The sequence below is a fragment of the Quercus lobata genome, chromosome 3 (assembly GCF_001633185.2).
Source record: "Quercus lobata isolate SW786 chromosome 3, ValleyOak3.0 Primary Assembly, whole genome shotgun sequence".
Classification (NCBI taxonomy): Eukaryota; Viridiplantae; Streptophyta; class Magnoliopsida; order Fagales; family Fagaceae; genus Quercus; species Quercus lobata.
The window spans coordinates 22,469,383-22,484,083 of NC_044906.1; the positions used below are offsets into that span (position 1 = coordinate 22,469,383).

A 14,701-nucleotide genomic window follows, 5' to 3' on the forward strand; every position below is an offset into this window, starting at 1 on the left:
ATACTTACCTGGACGGGGTCAATGGGTGATCCATGAGGCCCATGTCCTAGGAGGGTAGCCTCCATTGCACATGAAGGAGGGGTGCCAGCCTAAGGTCTTCCCTAGTGGAAGAGCCTACGTCATTATTTGTTGCATCGGGGGCTGCGCAAGCGCTGCCCCTGCCAAACTAATCATTAAATTTTATTTTTTGAACTTTTTATTTGTTTATTTAAAGTGATTTTGCACTATTAAATTTACTCTTCAATATCGTTATATATACTGTTTCTCTTCAAATCTCTAATTCTGTTCTTAGACATGCTAGTTATCTAAAAATATTGGAAATTTATAGAAATTTTAAATCTTTTTGAAGTCCCATGATCAGTAAGTTAAATCCATTCTTGGCATTTTTACTTGGGTCTTTTGGGTTCCTGATATCTTCAACTTCTACATTTGGTTTTTAGCTTTCTGTTTATGTTTTACTCATTGGGTTTATTATTGGTTGAGTTTTAATTTTCAAGTTTTACGTGTAGGTTTCAAGCATTTCAAGTCTCTCTTTAATGGATTATCAAAAAAAGAAAAGAAAAGAGTCTCTCTTTAATGAATGATTTCTTCAACTTTGTAAATATTTCTCTTGGTTGCTATTGTTGCAATGAATGAGTAGTGAAATTAAGTAATGAATAATTGGTGTTGCAGTGAAATTAATTAATACCCTATTTGTTAATAAGGACGAAGTCAGGATCTTATGTTTGGGGTGCCAAAGTATGAAAAAAAATCACGGTTTAAGAATGAGAATATCTATATAATTCAATACTAAATTAACATACTTGTAGCATTATTACATTATTGAAGAAGTGCATGAAAAGAAATTTTGTCAAAATAAGAAACTAAATCTCGAATGATCTTTAACAACTCATGGATTTATAGTGGGTACAACTTTGATTTAAGCAAGGATAACAACTGGAAATTAAAACATTCCACCAATAGGGACTGAAGATTGAAGATCCAAATCTTGACACGCTATACGTAAAAAAAAAAGTGCTAACCACATCTGCGCTATACTTTAAAAGAACTAGTTACAATTGAAATTTCTTGTAGGAGTTAATAAAACCCAATTTAACCTAGTATATATCCAACGTGGGACTTATCACACATCCACACACAATCAATCAAATTAAGGCATCACACACCTAATTTCTCTAAATAATCCATAATTAAAAGAATGAAAAAATGTACGTGAGCAGTAACTTTTGATAGAAGCTTCATGGCCATTTTTTTATAATAATTGATGTGGGGCCCAAATAATTTATGGGCCAGGCCCATTTACCCGTGAGGAGGCCAGAGGCCCAAGCCGAGGAGGGCTATGGCCCAAGCTCGACAAGATAGTCTTGGGATTCAGCCGAGGACAGTTCAGTCCTCGGCAGACTCAAAGTCCCACCGGAAAGAGGGGTAAAAACGGTATAGGACTAAAACTAGGAAGAAAAATCTAAAATATCCAGGGAAAGCTACCCTTACTGCCATTCAATACTCTGAACCTGACAGAGCCGTATTCTTTGGCTTTTACAACCACCCCCAAAGACTTTGGGTATGGGCTGATGGGACAAGTATCAGTCTTGGAAAGGTTGACCCTATACGTGGACGAAGGACAATAAACGCAGGCAGATATAAAAGGAAAAATAAGTAACCTAGAGAGGAGGCTGGGAAAAATGGCCAAAAACCAGAGCCTCCCAACCCACCTCCAGGAGAAAGATTCCAGGGGTGAAGAAAACTTAACCACGCATGAACACCACGAAAAACCCACCACCTGGTGACCAAGGCCTAGTCTTTCAAACCCACGCTCTATAAATGATATTGTTTGGGCCTTTTTACGTGCGAACCCAACACTGTTACGGTTCGTTACGAATCGTGTCCTTACAATTGATAAACAACTACTTACTTTAGTTTCCTCACTTTTCTTTTTCATTTTCCCTTCTCTATATTTTTTTCTAAAGAAAATTTTCTAGGCATCATTGTATTTGATTTTGGCGTCATTGTAATTGACAACTCTTTTTTTTTTTGGGAGAATGGATAGCTCTGCTGTCTGCTCTCTCTTCTTCAGTTCTTTGTATTTAATATATAGGTAATAGGTATACCATGTGCAATATGTTGATAAAATCGTGTACAAGTACAACAGATGAATTTGTAGAGGAGGCTAGTTGTATTTATTTTCATTTTCAAATCACATACTTTTTCTTTACTTTTCAAAACACAAACACCAACTATTAATTAAAAAAAAAAAAAATTGTTTTAGATAGTTAGAAATGGAAAAGGTTTCTCTCTCTAGAGAATTCCTCCAAACTCTCACATATCTTTTTATTGAATTTGAATTTTGAAAATTTAACTGTTAAATTGCATATTTTTATCATATCCACTATGCTTGCAAAAATTCAAGAAAGACCAAAGATAAATAGATATGTCATCAATTAAATGTTTAAATTTTAAGTTTTTGTAGTATAAAATTATGCATAAAACATAAGTTTATTAGTTGAATAGTAAAATAACATCCGATTTGAATTAAATTTGACATGTGTATTAAGAACATAAAAAATATGAAATCCAATAGTTAGATTTTCAAAATTCACACACAATAAAAAGATATAAGATGAGTTTGAAAAGTTTCTCTTTAAACTAGTTTTGAAAAGAAACATTTTCTATAGAAATACTTACATCCTAAATAAAAAATAATATGTTCCTAAAAATTGCAATAATAATAATAAATTTATGTAAAAAAAATGCAAAAAATAATAATTTTAATTGAGTGTTAGGAGAAATAGCAAAAAGTTATTTTAAATAAAGGTAAGGATGCCAATTTCATTATTTTTATTTGGTTTAGAACCTATATTAGGCTTTTATCCTATTTTAGGGATACCAATGTAAATGCTCCATTTTTCTATCTAACGATTTGAATTTTTCTAACACAGTTCAAGAATAATATTTTAATTTTATCACAATAAATTTTTAGACTACCAAAATACATTGAATTAAAATCTTAATAAAATCTCAAAATACAGAATATATTAATACTTTGTAACAATTAAATTATGAATAAAATTTAAAAATGTGTATATTTTTAAACTATTAATAGTATGAGTTGGGTATGGATTGACAATTTTAACAACTCAAATTTGAATAGGATAGGGTGGGTTCCTTAAATAGAAAATTAGTGGCCAAGAACAAAATAGTTAAATTCCATTTAAGAGATTACATTCTAGCTCATGGAACTAGAGCTAGCAAAATAGGGGCACACATGAGTTGGGTTGGATTGAGTTGGAAGATATTTTCAATCTAACTAGATCTTGTTGAGTTGATAAATTCTCAAGTAAAAACCAACCTAATCCACCCCATGTGTTGGATTGGGTCAATGGATTGGACTTAAATGTTTCATGCCTTGTAGAACCCAACCTAGCCCAATTCACATGGATTAAGTACATATGATCCCATAATTAAAAATATATAAACACACAAATATATATATATATATAAGTCTCAAAAAGAGCGAAGAATGTAAAGGACAACTAGATAATCGACTTTGAATAAATATGCATTCAAAATATCAATAATGGAAAGGATTTGATAATAAATCAGAGTAATTATTGTTATAAAAATAGGGTCATGTTTACAAATGCCCTTAGGGCAATTGCTAATAAACCATACCAAGAAAGTTTTTTACATTACTTTTATGGAAAATATAAAGAGTTGTCAGCAAAATTAATTGCTTTATCATTTTCCCATAAAATATTTATAAAAATAGTTCTTAAACCAATACTCTTAGGACATTGTTAATATTTCCCATAAAAATAATGTTACTTGAAAGTTTTTCCACTTGAAATGTATATACTTGCATTAATATTTTGAAAAGTATTACACTTGGTGATATTTTCCAGAAATACAATTTACAAATGATGATGCACGAAATCGTCAGTAAGTTAATCATCCAAACTCGTAGTCATTAGAAAACCTAAAAAAGTCGGAAAATCTTAAGAGTGAAAATACTATCAGTGCACTAGTGTGGTGTTAGCCAAAGACACTCCTAAGGTTAAGTTAGAAACTCACAGTGATCTCAATGAACTCAAAAAAGTTTTGAGAATTGTGTTTTCATGTATCTTGGTGCTTATATAGGGGTCTGAAGTAACCACTTTTGCTTAATTGTAGGCATTAGCATATTGAAGACATGGGCTAACGGCACTAAAATTATTGGGTTTAGTATTCCCATACTTGGCAATTGCGAAAATTTACGAGGGTCTTGCGCAACGGTTTTTACACTTGAGCATAGTAGGATGATTAGCTTCAAGTAGATGTCCTTACTCTTCTGTCTTTAGAGATGACGAAATAGTGGTGAAGTGGAACAAACGAACGAGTTAACCAATTCAGATGAGTTAAGCTCATTAGACAAGTCGAGCTTGTGGTTTCTGTTCTCTGAAGCTGACTGGTAAAGCTGACTGATGAAAATATTCCCCATTAATTAGAATGTAGGTGACGAATGGGTATATATGTAATGAATGAGCATGTAGATGATGGGTGCGCATGTAGGTAATGAGTACTTTGTTGAAATATTCCTTACCAACAAATAACAGTAAAGTTTTCTCAAGAGTAGAAGGGGTATTAATGGTAGAAGGCTTGGAGTCTTTTCTAGATTCTCTAGGCTTGTGCCACAAAACTGCTTCTTTAAAGCTCTTCTATAGTGAATTGTTGGAGGCAATTGCACACTTGGACTTTGAACTTTGTGGAAGATTGCTTGTGGAGGCAATTGGACACTTATTTTGAACCTTCTAGAATACTTGGACACTAGGGAGTGCTTATGGGGACAATTGGACTCTTGGGGTCTTGCTATCACAAAAATGATTATCACATGAACACTTGGAGTGCTTGTAGGCAGTACTTGAGTCTTGGACACTTGGGTGTCTTGCTTTCATGAAAACTAGCTTGTAACCTCATGCATATGCATGGATACACTTAAATATATATAATAAGATGCATAGTATACGAAGGACTCATTCTATCAGACACAAATATTCCTCCAGAATTGTTAGTTATCACCAAGGTGGAAAGTGATTGATATTTGATCATCCAAAATATTGTTTTGATCAAACCAAAATCCTAAATTGGTTGACAACAATGTTATGCCTCACTGCCTCAATGTGTTACATTACACCAATGACCAATCCATCTTTCATCCCACATCACTAATTTATGTCACAGTAGGGGTCAACTTGGTGTATAAATAAGATGTGAGCATAACAGACCAACATACTTACCTGGATGGGGTCAATAGGTGATCAAAAAGGCCCAAGGCCTAGGCTAGTAACCTCCATTGCACGTAGGAGGGGTACTTGCCTAAGGTCTACCCAAGTGGTGGAGCCAATGTCATAATTTGTGGTAGAGGTGGCCTGTGTTCGCACAGCCCCTGCCAATACTATATGCTAAATTGGTTTCTTCTTCTTATGCAATCAAGAAGAAGAGTAGATCTTTCTCAATAAAAGAAGAAGAGTAGATTTAACTACTCGCACTAAAACGTGGAATTTTTATGGAGAAACTTGAACATTGAAACTACTTTTTTATCATATCTATAATAACTAATTATCTATGATTTGTAGTGGAATAGTGCCTCTCATTTTTTTGTCATAAAATTTGATTAGATTCAAATTTCTATATTTCTCTTTGTGCCCTTAATTGTTATTAGTAAATTACTAAAGTAATAGGGTTAAGGGTTAATCGAAGTGTTATGCCCTATTTTTGTAGATTTTTGTTATGCCTTATTATTATTTTTTTATTCAAGATAGAAATTTTACTATAACTTGATCTAAGTGTGAAGTGATCATCACGCTAAAAATGCTATTTTTAGAAGGACATGAAAATGAACACTAAAGAGTTTTTTTTTTTTTTTTTTTTTTTTTTTTTTTTTTTTTTTTTTTTTTTTTTTTTTTTTTTTTTTTTTTTTTCAGTAATACATAGATATATAGACTGGAAGGATCATAAAAATGCAATAAATGATGTTCATTGAAAAGGAAAGCTCAGACTATTTAAATGCAATGTAACCCTGAAATATGAATTCTTTAGGCTTAGAAAAATTTGAAGATTGAGGCTATCAAGTCAATCTATCAAACTTTTATTAGTCAAGCTGTTGATCATACAGCAAACAGACCATAGGAAGTTCTCATTATTTCAAATATGTAGATTGCATAACATACATAAAGCAGTTTCTGATATTCAGAAACAATCAGTCATAAGTCATATTTTCTGCCTCATGCCTAATGGAATCAAAAAGCACAGTAGACAGATAACGCTCTCCAAAGCTGGGAAAGATAACCTGTATTCAAAACAAAATCAAACAGAATAGTTAATGGATTGAGTTTGGAATACACAGACTAGTACAGCTCTAACTCTAAGCCGTCTGTGCATTTGATACAATCCTACACATAAGTGCCATGGAAAAATGAGTTGAGGGTGGCAAAAGGTCAAGTTTAGGTTTGACAACTGGATTGCATATATCGTTTTTTGGAGTGCCCAAACCCATGTTGAACCTTACTTCCATACAGACTCAACCTGGTCTTTGTTTTAAGCCAACTTAGGAATTTATACTTTTTACTTTTTTGTAGGTAGGTCATTTAATACGAATCAAATCCGATTCTAGGTTAGTTAAGCAGGTATGCAATACTTATGCAACTCCTAGGACACACCAGTATTAAAACTTGGGCCAAATTATTCTGAAATTTTTTCAAATGATTTTTTTTTTTTTTTTGAAATTATTGGACTTAAAAAACATTAGGGTGTCACAATTTTTTTTTTCAATTTTAAATTTCATTTTTAAAGATCCATTTATATAAACAAATGAAGACAAAGGGGACTGATCAATATGATATTATAGCCCACAAGCAGCAGCTTTGCCGAAGTACTGTAGAGCTTGAAGCCTTGAAAAATATTTACTTCCTGGGTGAGGATGAGAAAATTGAAGAAATATAAATCCTAAAAGGAGTTGTATGAGACATAATTAGAGGGATTCTGGAGCAAATTTTGAAATTAGTTAAATCAAGCTAAGCACAATACCATAATATATATAATGAAGTGCAACAAAGATTCTATATCAATTTAAAGAAGGCACTTAGACTTACAGCAATAAGTTTTCCAGCATTTTCTGGCCTATTTGCCAACTTTACTGCAGCAGCAGCTGCAGCACCAGATGAAATCCCAACCTGCAAAATACATGCTTCCACGTTCAGCATAGAAATGAATTGTAAAAAGTTCTTATAGAGCCATTACCTTAAGTAAGTATCCTACCAGCAAACCTTCTTTCAAGGCAAGCAGTTTAGCAGTTTCAATAGCTTCCTCATTTGATACCTGAAAAAGTTACCAAAAGCATTTTGAGTCCGTGAAATAAAATCTATGGCTGAATATGCAGATGCCAGTGATAAGAGTTTCCATTTAAGCAATAGCCGGTAATTGCCATTACGCTTCAACAAGATTGAAACAGAAAACAGGAAGTTATTCTGCTACCACTGTAACAGGTTCGTTTAACTGTCACAAGGATTTGCAACTTTTGTTTTAACTTTAAATGGGAATGTCCAAGCCCAGCTTAGGTTGTTGTTGTTTTTTTTGTTTTTTTTTTTCATCGTAAAATGTATTTAATCAGTCACTAAACGATTATTAAAGCCCTCACAAACTCCAAGAAAATAGAAAGACCAATTTCCATAAGAACTCAGACAACAATATGCTCAAACTTGTCCATGTATATGTATTCCTTATTGGTCTCCAGAATCATTTCTGTTTTTTTTTTTTAATACTAAAATGCAGATATTGAGTTCAGCTGAGTAGTGTGACATATTCATTTAAGAGAATGACCCATCTCATGATTGTAAAAATTTTATTTTCCTGTCTCACTCACAGAAACAATAACAAAGATAAACAAGTTCTTCCAGAACCATTTTCATTTTCATACTGAAACGGAAGCAAGCGTGACGGGTAATTTATTCATTTCTAAAAATATAATTCATGAAATAGCCCAAAAGAATCGATTCTCTGGATTATATAAAGAAACAAGCCCCATAAAGCTGACTCTCATCAAGATGAAATGCCCTTAAACCAAATATAACAGGAATGAACTTTACACTTATAAAGGACTAAAATAAAAAATAAAATCCTAAAATAAACTACCCTCTAAGACTGATAAAATTACATAAAAGACTTTTCTAGGCAAAAATTTCACAAACCTAGTCCTTAATGTCCTTTTGTTGAGCCTACTTATCTGCCTTCCAAAATTCAATCATCCATGACAAATAATGTTCCAAAGGTGATAAATGAGTTATACCTCCATTGCAAAGATAACTCTACTTGCATACCCATAATTACAATGTATTCAGACTATGCTCATGCTTTTCACTCAATATGCAACACTTCTAACTATAGCACAAGTACATAATTTCACATGTGAAATCAAGGTGAAGGAAAATAAAATAGTTTCTGGACTCACCTGAATAACTTCATCAAGCAGCTTCATATCCAGAACAGTAGGTATTATACCAGCTCCAATTCCTTGGATAAGATGCTTGCCTATGATATCACATATGCTTGGTTAGTCAACTACACATGCGGTTATTCAAACTTGTGCAACTTCTATCCCAATTATAGAAAAGGATTTTTTCCATCCTATCTCAAGCTAGGACCCAAGCCAAATTTTTAGCTTAAGAAATTAAACTCCCTTAACTTTAGACTAATGACTTTAGAATACCATAAAAATAAACACCAAAATACATATGATGCTTTCCCATTATCAGTTTCAAACAAATAGTTGGGTGCAGTAAATGTTAGCTGAACTCATCAAAAGCAACTGCAAATAAACTGCATCCCTAAATCACACATTATTCATCACTTCCTATTAATTTTTTACATTAAGTTTAAACTAAATAAAATTTCCTTTGGCAATTTCTTAAGAGGTGTATTATGGAAGCTGGTTAAACATCCACCTCCAGTCCTCAAAAAGCCTGATCAAACCAGCTTAGTGTCACTCAAGCTCCACATGTAGAGCAGCTTCCATTCACACTAAAGCCTGCATGCTTAGCAGGTAGAAAAGCTTGTGCGAATTTACTAAATAGAACAGTTCCAGAAGATATATAGCTATTTCGTTTATCAACCTTATTGTTCAATAACAACAGAAAGTACAGTTATCAAACAGAACTGTTACATTTATATTTAATAGCAATGCTAATGAATCACTGATGTGACTCAACAGTGAAACTTAAGCCATAATAAACTTAGCCTTCTACAAAACAAACAATTTTGGCCCACCCTCCTTGAAATTTACTGATAGCACTCCAAACTGATATCTGCAAAATGTGTTACCTACTGATACTCTTCAAACCAATTATTCAAACTTATAAAGTTACAATATGTCTGGTTTAGTTTGATTAAGTATCACAAATTGTTATTTTCTAAGGGGGTGAATTTTTCATACTAATGGAACCAGGAAATCTGGAACTTTTTCCTTGTACCAATATAATTCAAAGTCTTATAAGTACAGAATTTCACATATACACAAGGGAAATTGCATGAACGAAGAGTAAGAAGTCAGGGCATGAACAAAAAGTTAACTGACCAGGCTGTCCTCCATTCAAGACTGCACTTTCAACTGGTTCTACTCCATACACCTAGACATTACCAAAAGAAACATACCATTAGGAACATGTCACGTGAGTTCTCTATCCCTCTCTCCCTAAAAACAGACACACAAACACAATCATAAGTCAACCTTTATCTCAGGGTTTTTCTCCTTGAGGAAATTCCCTGCACCAGTTACTGTACCCCCAGTCCCTATGCCTGAAACCAGGGCATCAACTTTCCCTCCTGAATCTCTCCATATCTCTGGGCCAGTGGTTTCATAATGGACCTAACAAAGATTGGCAGCATAATTAGTTAATGGTGTCAACCATACATTTGTTATCACAAAATATCTAACACAAAGAATACCTTTGGGTTGGCAGGATTTTCAAATTGCTGAAGGATATAGCTATTGGGTATTTTACTTCGCAGTTCATTGGCCTTATCAAATACACCATAAACGCCCTTGGCAGGATCTGTAAGGTACAACTCAGCTCCAAAAGCTTGAGGCACCATTCTTCTCTCAAGACTCATTGAAGATGCAATGGTAAGGATAAGTTTGTAACCCTTAACTGCTGCAACGAATGCCAATCCAATGCCAGTGTTGCCACTAGTAGGCTCAATGAGGACAGTCTTTCCGCCATTCAAACATATCAAGAATCAAGGGAAAGATGTTAGTTCAACACTTCCAATAATATTTCTTTTTAGATTGGTAAGTTACACAAACACTTAGTAGTCTTTACCGCATGATCTCACCCTCCACATAGCACTTGTTAGGGGAGGAGGAGATGTCAGCTGTGCTAGAGCTCATTCGCTCAAAATTTTCATAATATAGACAATAGATGTAGCAAAGTCTCTGTGTAATCAAACATTACTTGAAGAAAAATTGAAATAGGGAAAAACTAACTCCAATATGAGCACCACTGAACTAGGAAACAAATCCAAAGAAATACCCCGATTTAACTGTTTTATGTCATAATGATGCTAACATCTGCATAGACTTTGGTGAAAACATATATAGGACATGAACATGTATAAGAGACAAATACATAGCTGCTATTACAAAAACAAATTTAGGGAGAGGCAGGTAGGGTGGGTTGGGGTTCAATTCTTCTAAAACGGTGAAGTGAGGATTTTTTAATACCAACCTTCCCTGGAGTAATCAAACCCTTTTCTTCAGCATCTTTAATCATACTATATGCAATCCTGCATGTCAAAACGTACATCCAAAATGCATGTCTCAACTAGAGATTCTTGAACAAATCCTATTGTTGCTAGAACACTTTAATATTAAGAAAAATATAATCAATACAAAAATAACAAATTAGATGCCTGTCTTTGACACTAGAGCAGGGTTCCATCATTTCAAGCTTGGCAGCAATACGGGCTACACAGCCATCTACAATGTGGTTGAGATATACCATTGGGGTATTGCCTATCAACTGCACAAGCCAAAAATTACCACTAGCAAAATTCAATTTAAGAAAAAAGTAACATGAAAAGAATTTGATTCTAAGTATAAAGAAATACTTCAGTAACATCTTTCTTGATTGCACACTTTTCCTCCATGTTATCTTTTCACCCAAAAAATAAACTGCAAGGAAATCGTGAAAGAATGAGAGAGTTTCGAAGATGTAAAGTTGCAGTCTTATATAATTACAAGAAATGTTTCAGTGCACATGCTAACAACCAACAAAAATAATATACTCACACCAAGTCTTGAAAAATATAAAACTATTTGAATTAATATTGAAAAGAGAAGGAAATTTTTGGATTGAGATAATGTGAATTGAAAACAATATGCTTTATTTTATTTTTCTTTAATTTTTCCTAATTAATTTACTAATTTCAGTTATAAAAAGAAAGAAAATAGAGGATAATTTATCAATATGTATGGTTAATTAAACATAATGTTGAGTAATTTCAAAAGTGCTGAATTAAAGTGTCATTTTCGTGTCAGATTGTTGGTGTCTGCATTTTTTTTCCAATGTTATAGTTTTTTTTCTCATCATCATAGTCATCAATTTATCAACTCGTTTTTATTTGAAATACTATATAGTTTTTTGTTTTCAAATGTGATACATATAGGGTTTGGAATAAGATGATTGATAAGATTCAACAACATAATTTATCTCATATAAAGAGAATTTAGGACATCTTTTGGCCCCCCAAGATGAAATCCTAGTTCTGTCCCTGCACACGATATCAACGCCAAACCTACAAATTATATAAAGCTCCACAACCAAAGAGCATAAAATTAAAAAGCAACCAATGCTAAGAAAGCATGAAAAAAGTGTCAGGCAAAAATATGTCAGTGGTAAATATAATAAAAAACCCCAATGAACACCAAAGTTAAGAGCCTATCTAAATAAGCAGGGGCCCAAAACAGAGGAATCACTAAGAAATTTCAAGGACTCAGTAGTTTTTTCTTAGAACTCTCAAGTACCAGTGCAGACTCTTGAAAAAGAATCACCAGAACCTCAAAATCAATGTGCCTTCGTATCACAAGCCAGTGTACCTAAATATTCAACATAAATAGAGCACATGCAGTAATGGCTGAGCAATTTTCTTTTTTTCTTTTTTTTTTTTTTGGTCAGTAATAGCTGAGAAATGTCCAAGTACCCAATTTTGGAATGTGTCTAATTATGCAGAATTTTGAAAAATATGTTTCAAAAACCCAAAATTTAAAAAGCCTCAATATAAAAAACAAATCATTAAAAAAATGAACAGCAAGATTCCACATTACACAATAGTGGAAACAGTCCAATAATTCATTACTTGGAGGAAAAGACCAAAAATAAAAATAAAAAGAAGAATAAAAACCACCACATAATTAAACATATAAGTCATTATGAACTCCCCAAAAATTAAACAGAGAAACAGCCAGGAAATTTCTTAGTACTCAAAGATGAAAACACTCTATTAAGGCAGGTTTTATTGAGAAGGAATCACCAACTACCCAAATAATTGACAATCAAACAGAAACTCAAAAACCACAAGAGCTATAATTAAAACAAAAAAAGAGCAGAGCAAATGAGCTCGAACTTTTATCATGGAGAAGAAAACCTGATCTCTAGAGAGTTGTAGACACAAACACACTGTTGAACTATATATTTGGCCTATTGGGTATGCATGTTTTGCTACGTGGCTTAGCCTTTTGTGTGATTCTCTTTATATTGTTATTGACGTTGGCCAAGCCTATTAGGGGAGTCAAGGTTTTATAGGGAACTGCAATGGAGCTCTCAGACTCAGTCAGACAGCTCACCTACTGCAGCATTGACGTAGACTTTTGGATCCTTGTCTCCTTGTACTGTCAAAAAAGCTTTTCAAATCACTACAGTAGTTGTATTCTTGAAACTTTTGTACATGGGACAAGAACAAGACCATATCTTAAGGCTTAATCACAAAATTCATTTTGATTCGAATTTTGTCTTTAGGTGCATCTTATGATGCGCTATGTGGAGATACCAAAGATTTGACCATTCAAATCAGGATCAAGTCACTATAGTTCTACTTAAAAAATAATAATAATAATAATAAAAAATAAAAAAAACAATCTGCAAAAAAATTGTATGAAGTGCAAATATGGTTTCAGTCTTTTTATTCTCCATTTTTTAATCCTATAGTTATATATATTTTTTTAGCTGGATTGGGTAGCTAATATTGACAATATACAGTGTGAAAAACTAACAAACAAAAATTGAAATCTCAAACCGTTATGAAAAATTGATCATCAATAATAATTTGGCATATTGACAATTATTATAATTTTTTTGGTAAAACTATTTAAGATTTCAATCGTGTTGAATTTTATTGATTCAAAAATTTGGGAGATTGCACAATCTACAAGTTTAATGACAACCACAAGTTTAATATTACCCATCGCTGTTAATTTGTCAACTGTCATGTTGTGTAAATGCATGAAATTTAAATCAACCTTCAATAACTGGTTCATTATAATATCTTTTCCAAAGATTGCATGTATGAATAGTCAAATTTATGTTTCATCAGAAGATCTCTTACAAGATTGCATGAAATCTTGGACTAAAGTGCGCATGATTTAAATCATCTGTCAATATATGATCATATGTTACATTAGAATGTCTTTTCCTAAGATTGCAACTTGCAAGTATGAAGAATCAAATTTATGTTTCGTCATAAAATCTCTTCCAAGATTGCAAGAAATCTTGTGCCAATCTTGTTGTAAGATTTTTTTTTTTTTTTTTTTTTTTAATTTAGAAAAAAAATGGGAATTTTTTTTTTTTTTTTTGGAGTGGTGGAGGTATAGACCTATATGGATTACCATTTATTTTCACCACTCACAACTTGTCATGTTGCAAGTTGTGGCAAAAGTTGTGTTATTTTTTGTGGTTATAGTATTTTTCACAAATTATTGAGTAGAAATATATAACAATCATTTTATATAGTTTCTTTTATTTAAATTGATTAATATAATATGGAACAGGCCTGAGCTTATACTTGCATGGGGAGTTCTAACCATTGAACATCCCTCAATATTGTAAGGTTACAATTGAGATCTATAATATAACTTTGGTAAGAGAGACAAGAATAGATAGATCCTCAATAATAATAAAAAGGACGAGTATATGATCATTATTCTGATTTGGTTTTGATAAAACTTTGGTAACAGAGGCAAGAGTAGTCAGATCCTTAGACTAGGCCTTGGTCATGAATAACCTTTCAAACTTGTCCAAGTCTTGAACACCCTCTCAACATGCCCTGGACCACTCTAAATCCTCTAAGCTGAAAGACCAACAATTTAGAGTTGGTAGGTACAAGTAGATGAAAAACTAGGAAAAAACTAAGTGAATATGTTAAAAGAGTGGTGGTACTATGATAGACGGTGCACAGGACACAACTAAAATTATGCTTTGAAAATACAATTTCAATTATAATTGTGAAATCATGTTTTAAAACAAGATTTCAACTGGAGTTTATATGGTAACGTGTAACTTAGCATGTGCAACGTTAAAAAAAAAAATAAATAAAAAAAAAAAACTCTAAATGCATGCAACAATAATCATGTTTTCAAAACATGATTTTAATTATAATTGTGAAATACTGAAATCATATCTTA

General features: G+C 32.7%; 1 protein-coding gene and 2 non-coding genes across 5 annotated transcripts; 2 read left to right on the forward strand and 1 right to left on the reverse strand.

Moving 5' to 3' along the window:
• LOC115983063 lies at positions 1–162 on the forward strand. Its single transcript, XR_004089867.1, has one exon. It is a non-coding gene; the product is annotated as a U1 spliceosomal RNA (small nuclear RNA).
• Positions 163–5,262: 5,100 nt separating this feature from the next.
• Positions 5,263–5,423, forward strand: LOC115983059. Its single transcript, XR_004089863.1, has one exon. It is a non-coding gene; the product is annotated as a U1 spliceosomal RNA (small nuclear RNA).
• Positions 5,424–6,034: 611 nt separating this feature from the next.
• LOC115979977 (cysteine synthase-like) lies at positions 6,035–12,895 on the reverse strand. Of its 3 annotated transcripts, none has more exons than XM_031102112.1 (11): positions 12,869–12,895; positions 11,134–11,197; positions 10,936–11,045; positions 10,752–10,809; positions 9,973–10,236; positions 9,755–9,892; positions 9,602–9,653; positions 8,480–8,559; positions 7,291–7,350; positions 7,125–7,205; positions 6,035–6,322 (listed from the first exon to the last, which is right to left on the reverse strand). In XM_031102112.1, exons 2-11 carry the CDS (start codon positions 11,170–11,172, stop codon positions 6,233–6,235), a joined length of 972 nt encoding a protein of 323 aa, XP_030957972.1. In that variant the 5' UTR covers positions 11,173–11,197; positions 12,869–12,895; the 3' UTR covers positions 6,035–6,232. The 3 variants fall into 3 exon arrangements, with proteins under 3 accessions (XP_030957972.1, XP_030957970.1, XP_030957971.1); XM_031102110.1 differs by lacking the exon at positions 12,869–12,895 and adding an exon at positions 12,670–12,834; XM_031102111.1 differs by lacking the exon at positions 12,869–12,895 and adding an exon at positions 12,649–12,834.
• Between the last annotated feature and the right edge of the window lie 1,806 nt (positions 12,896–14,701).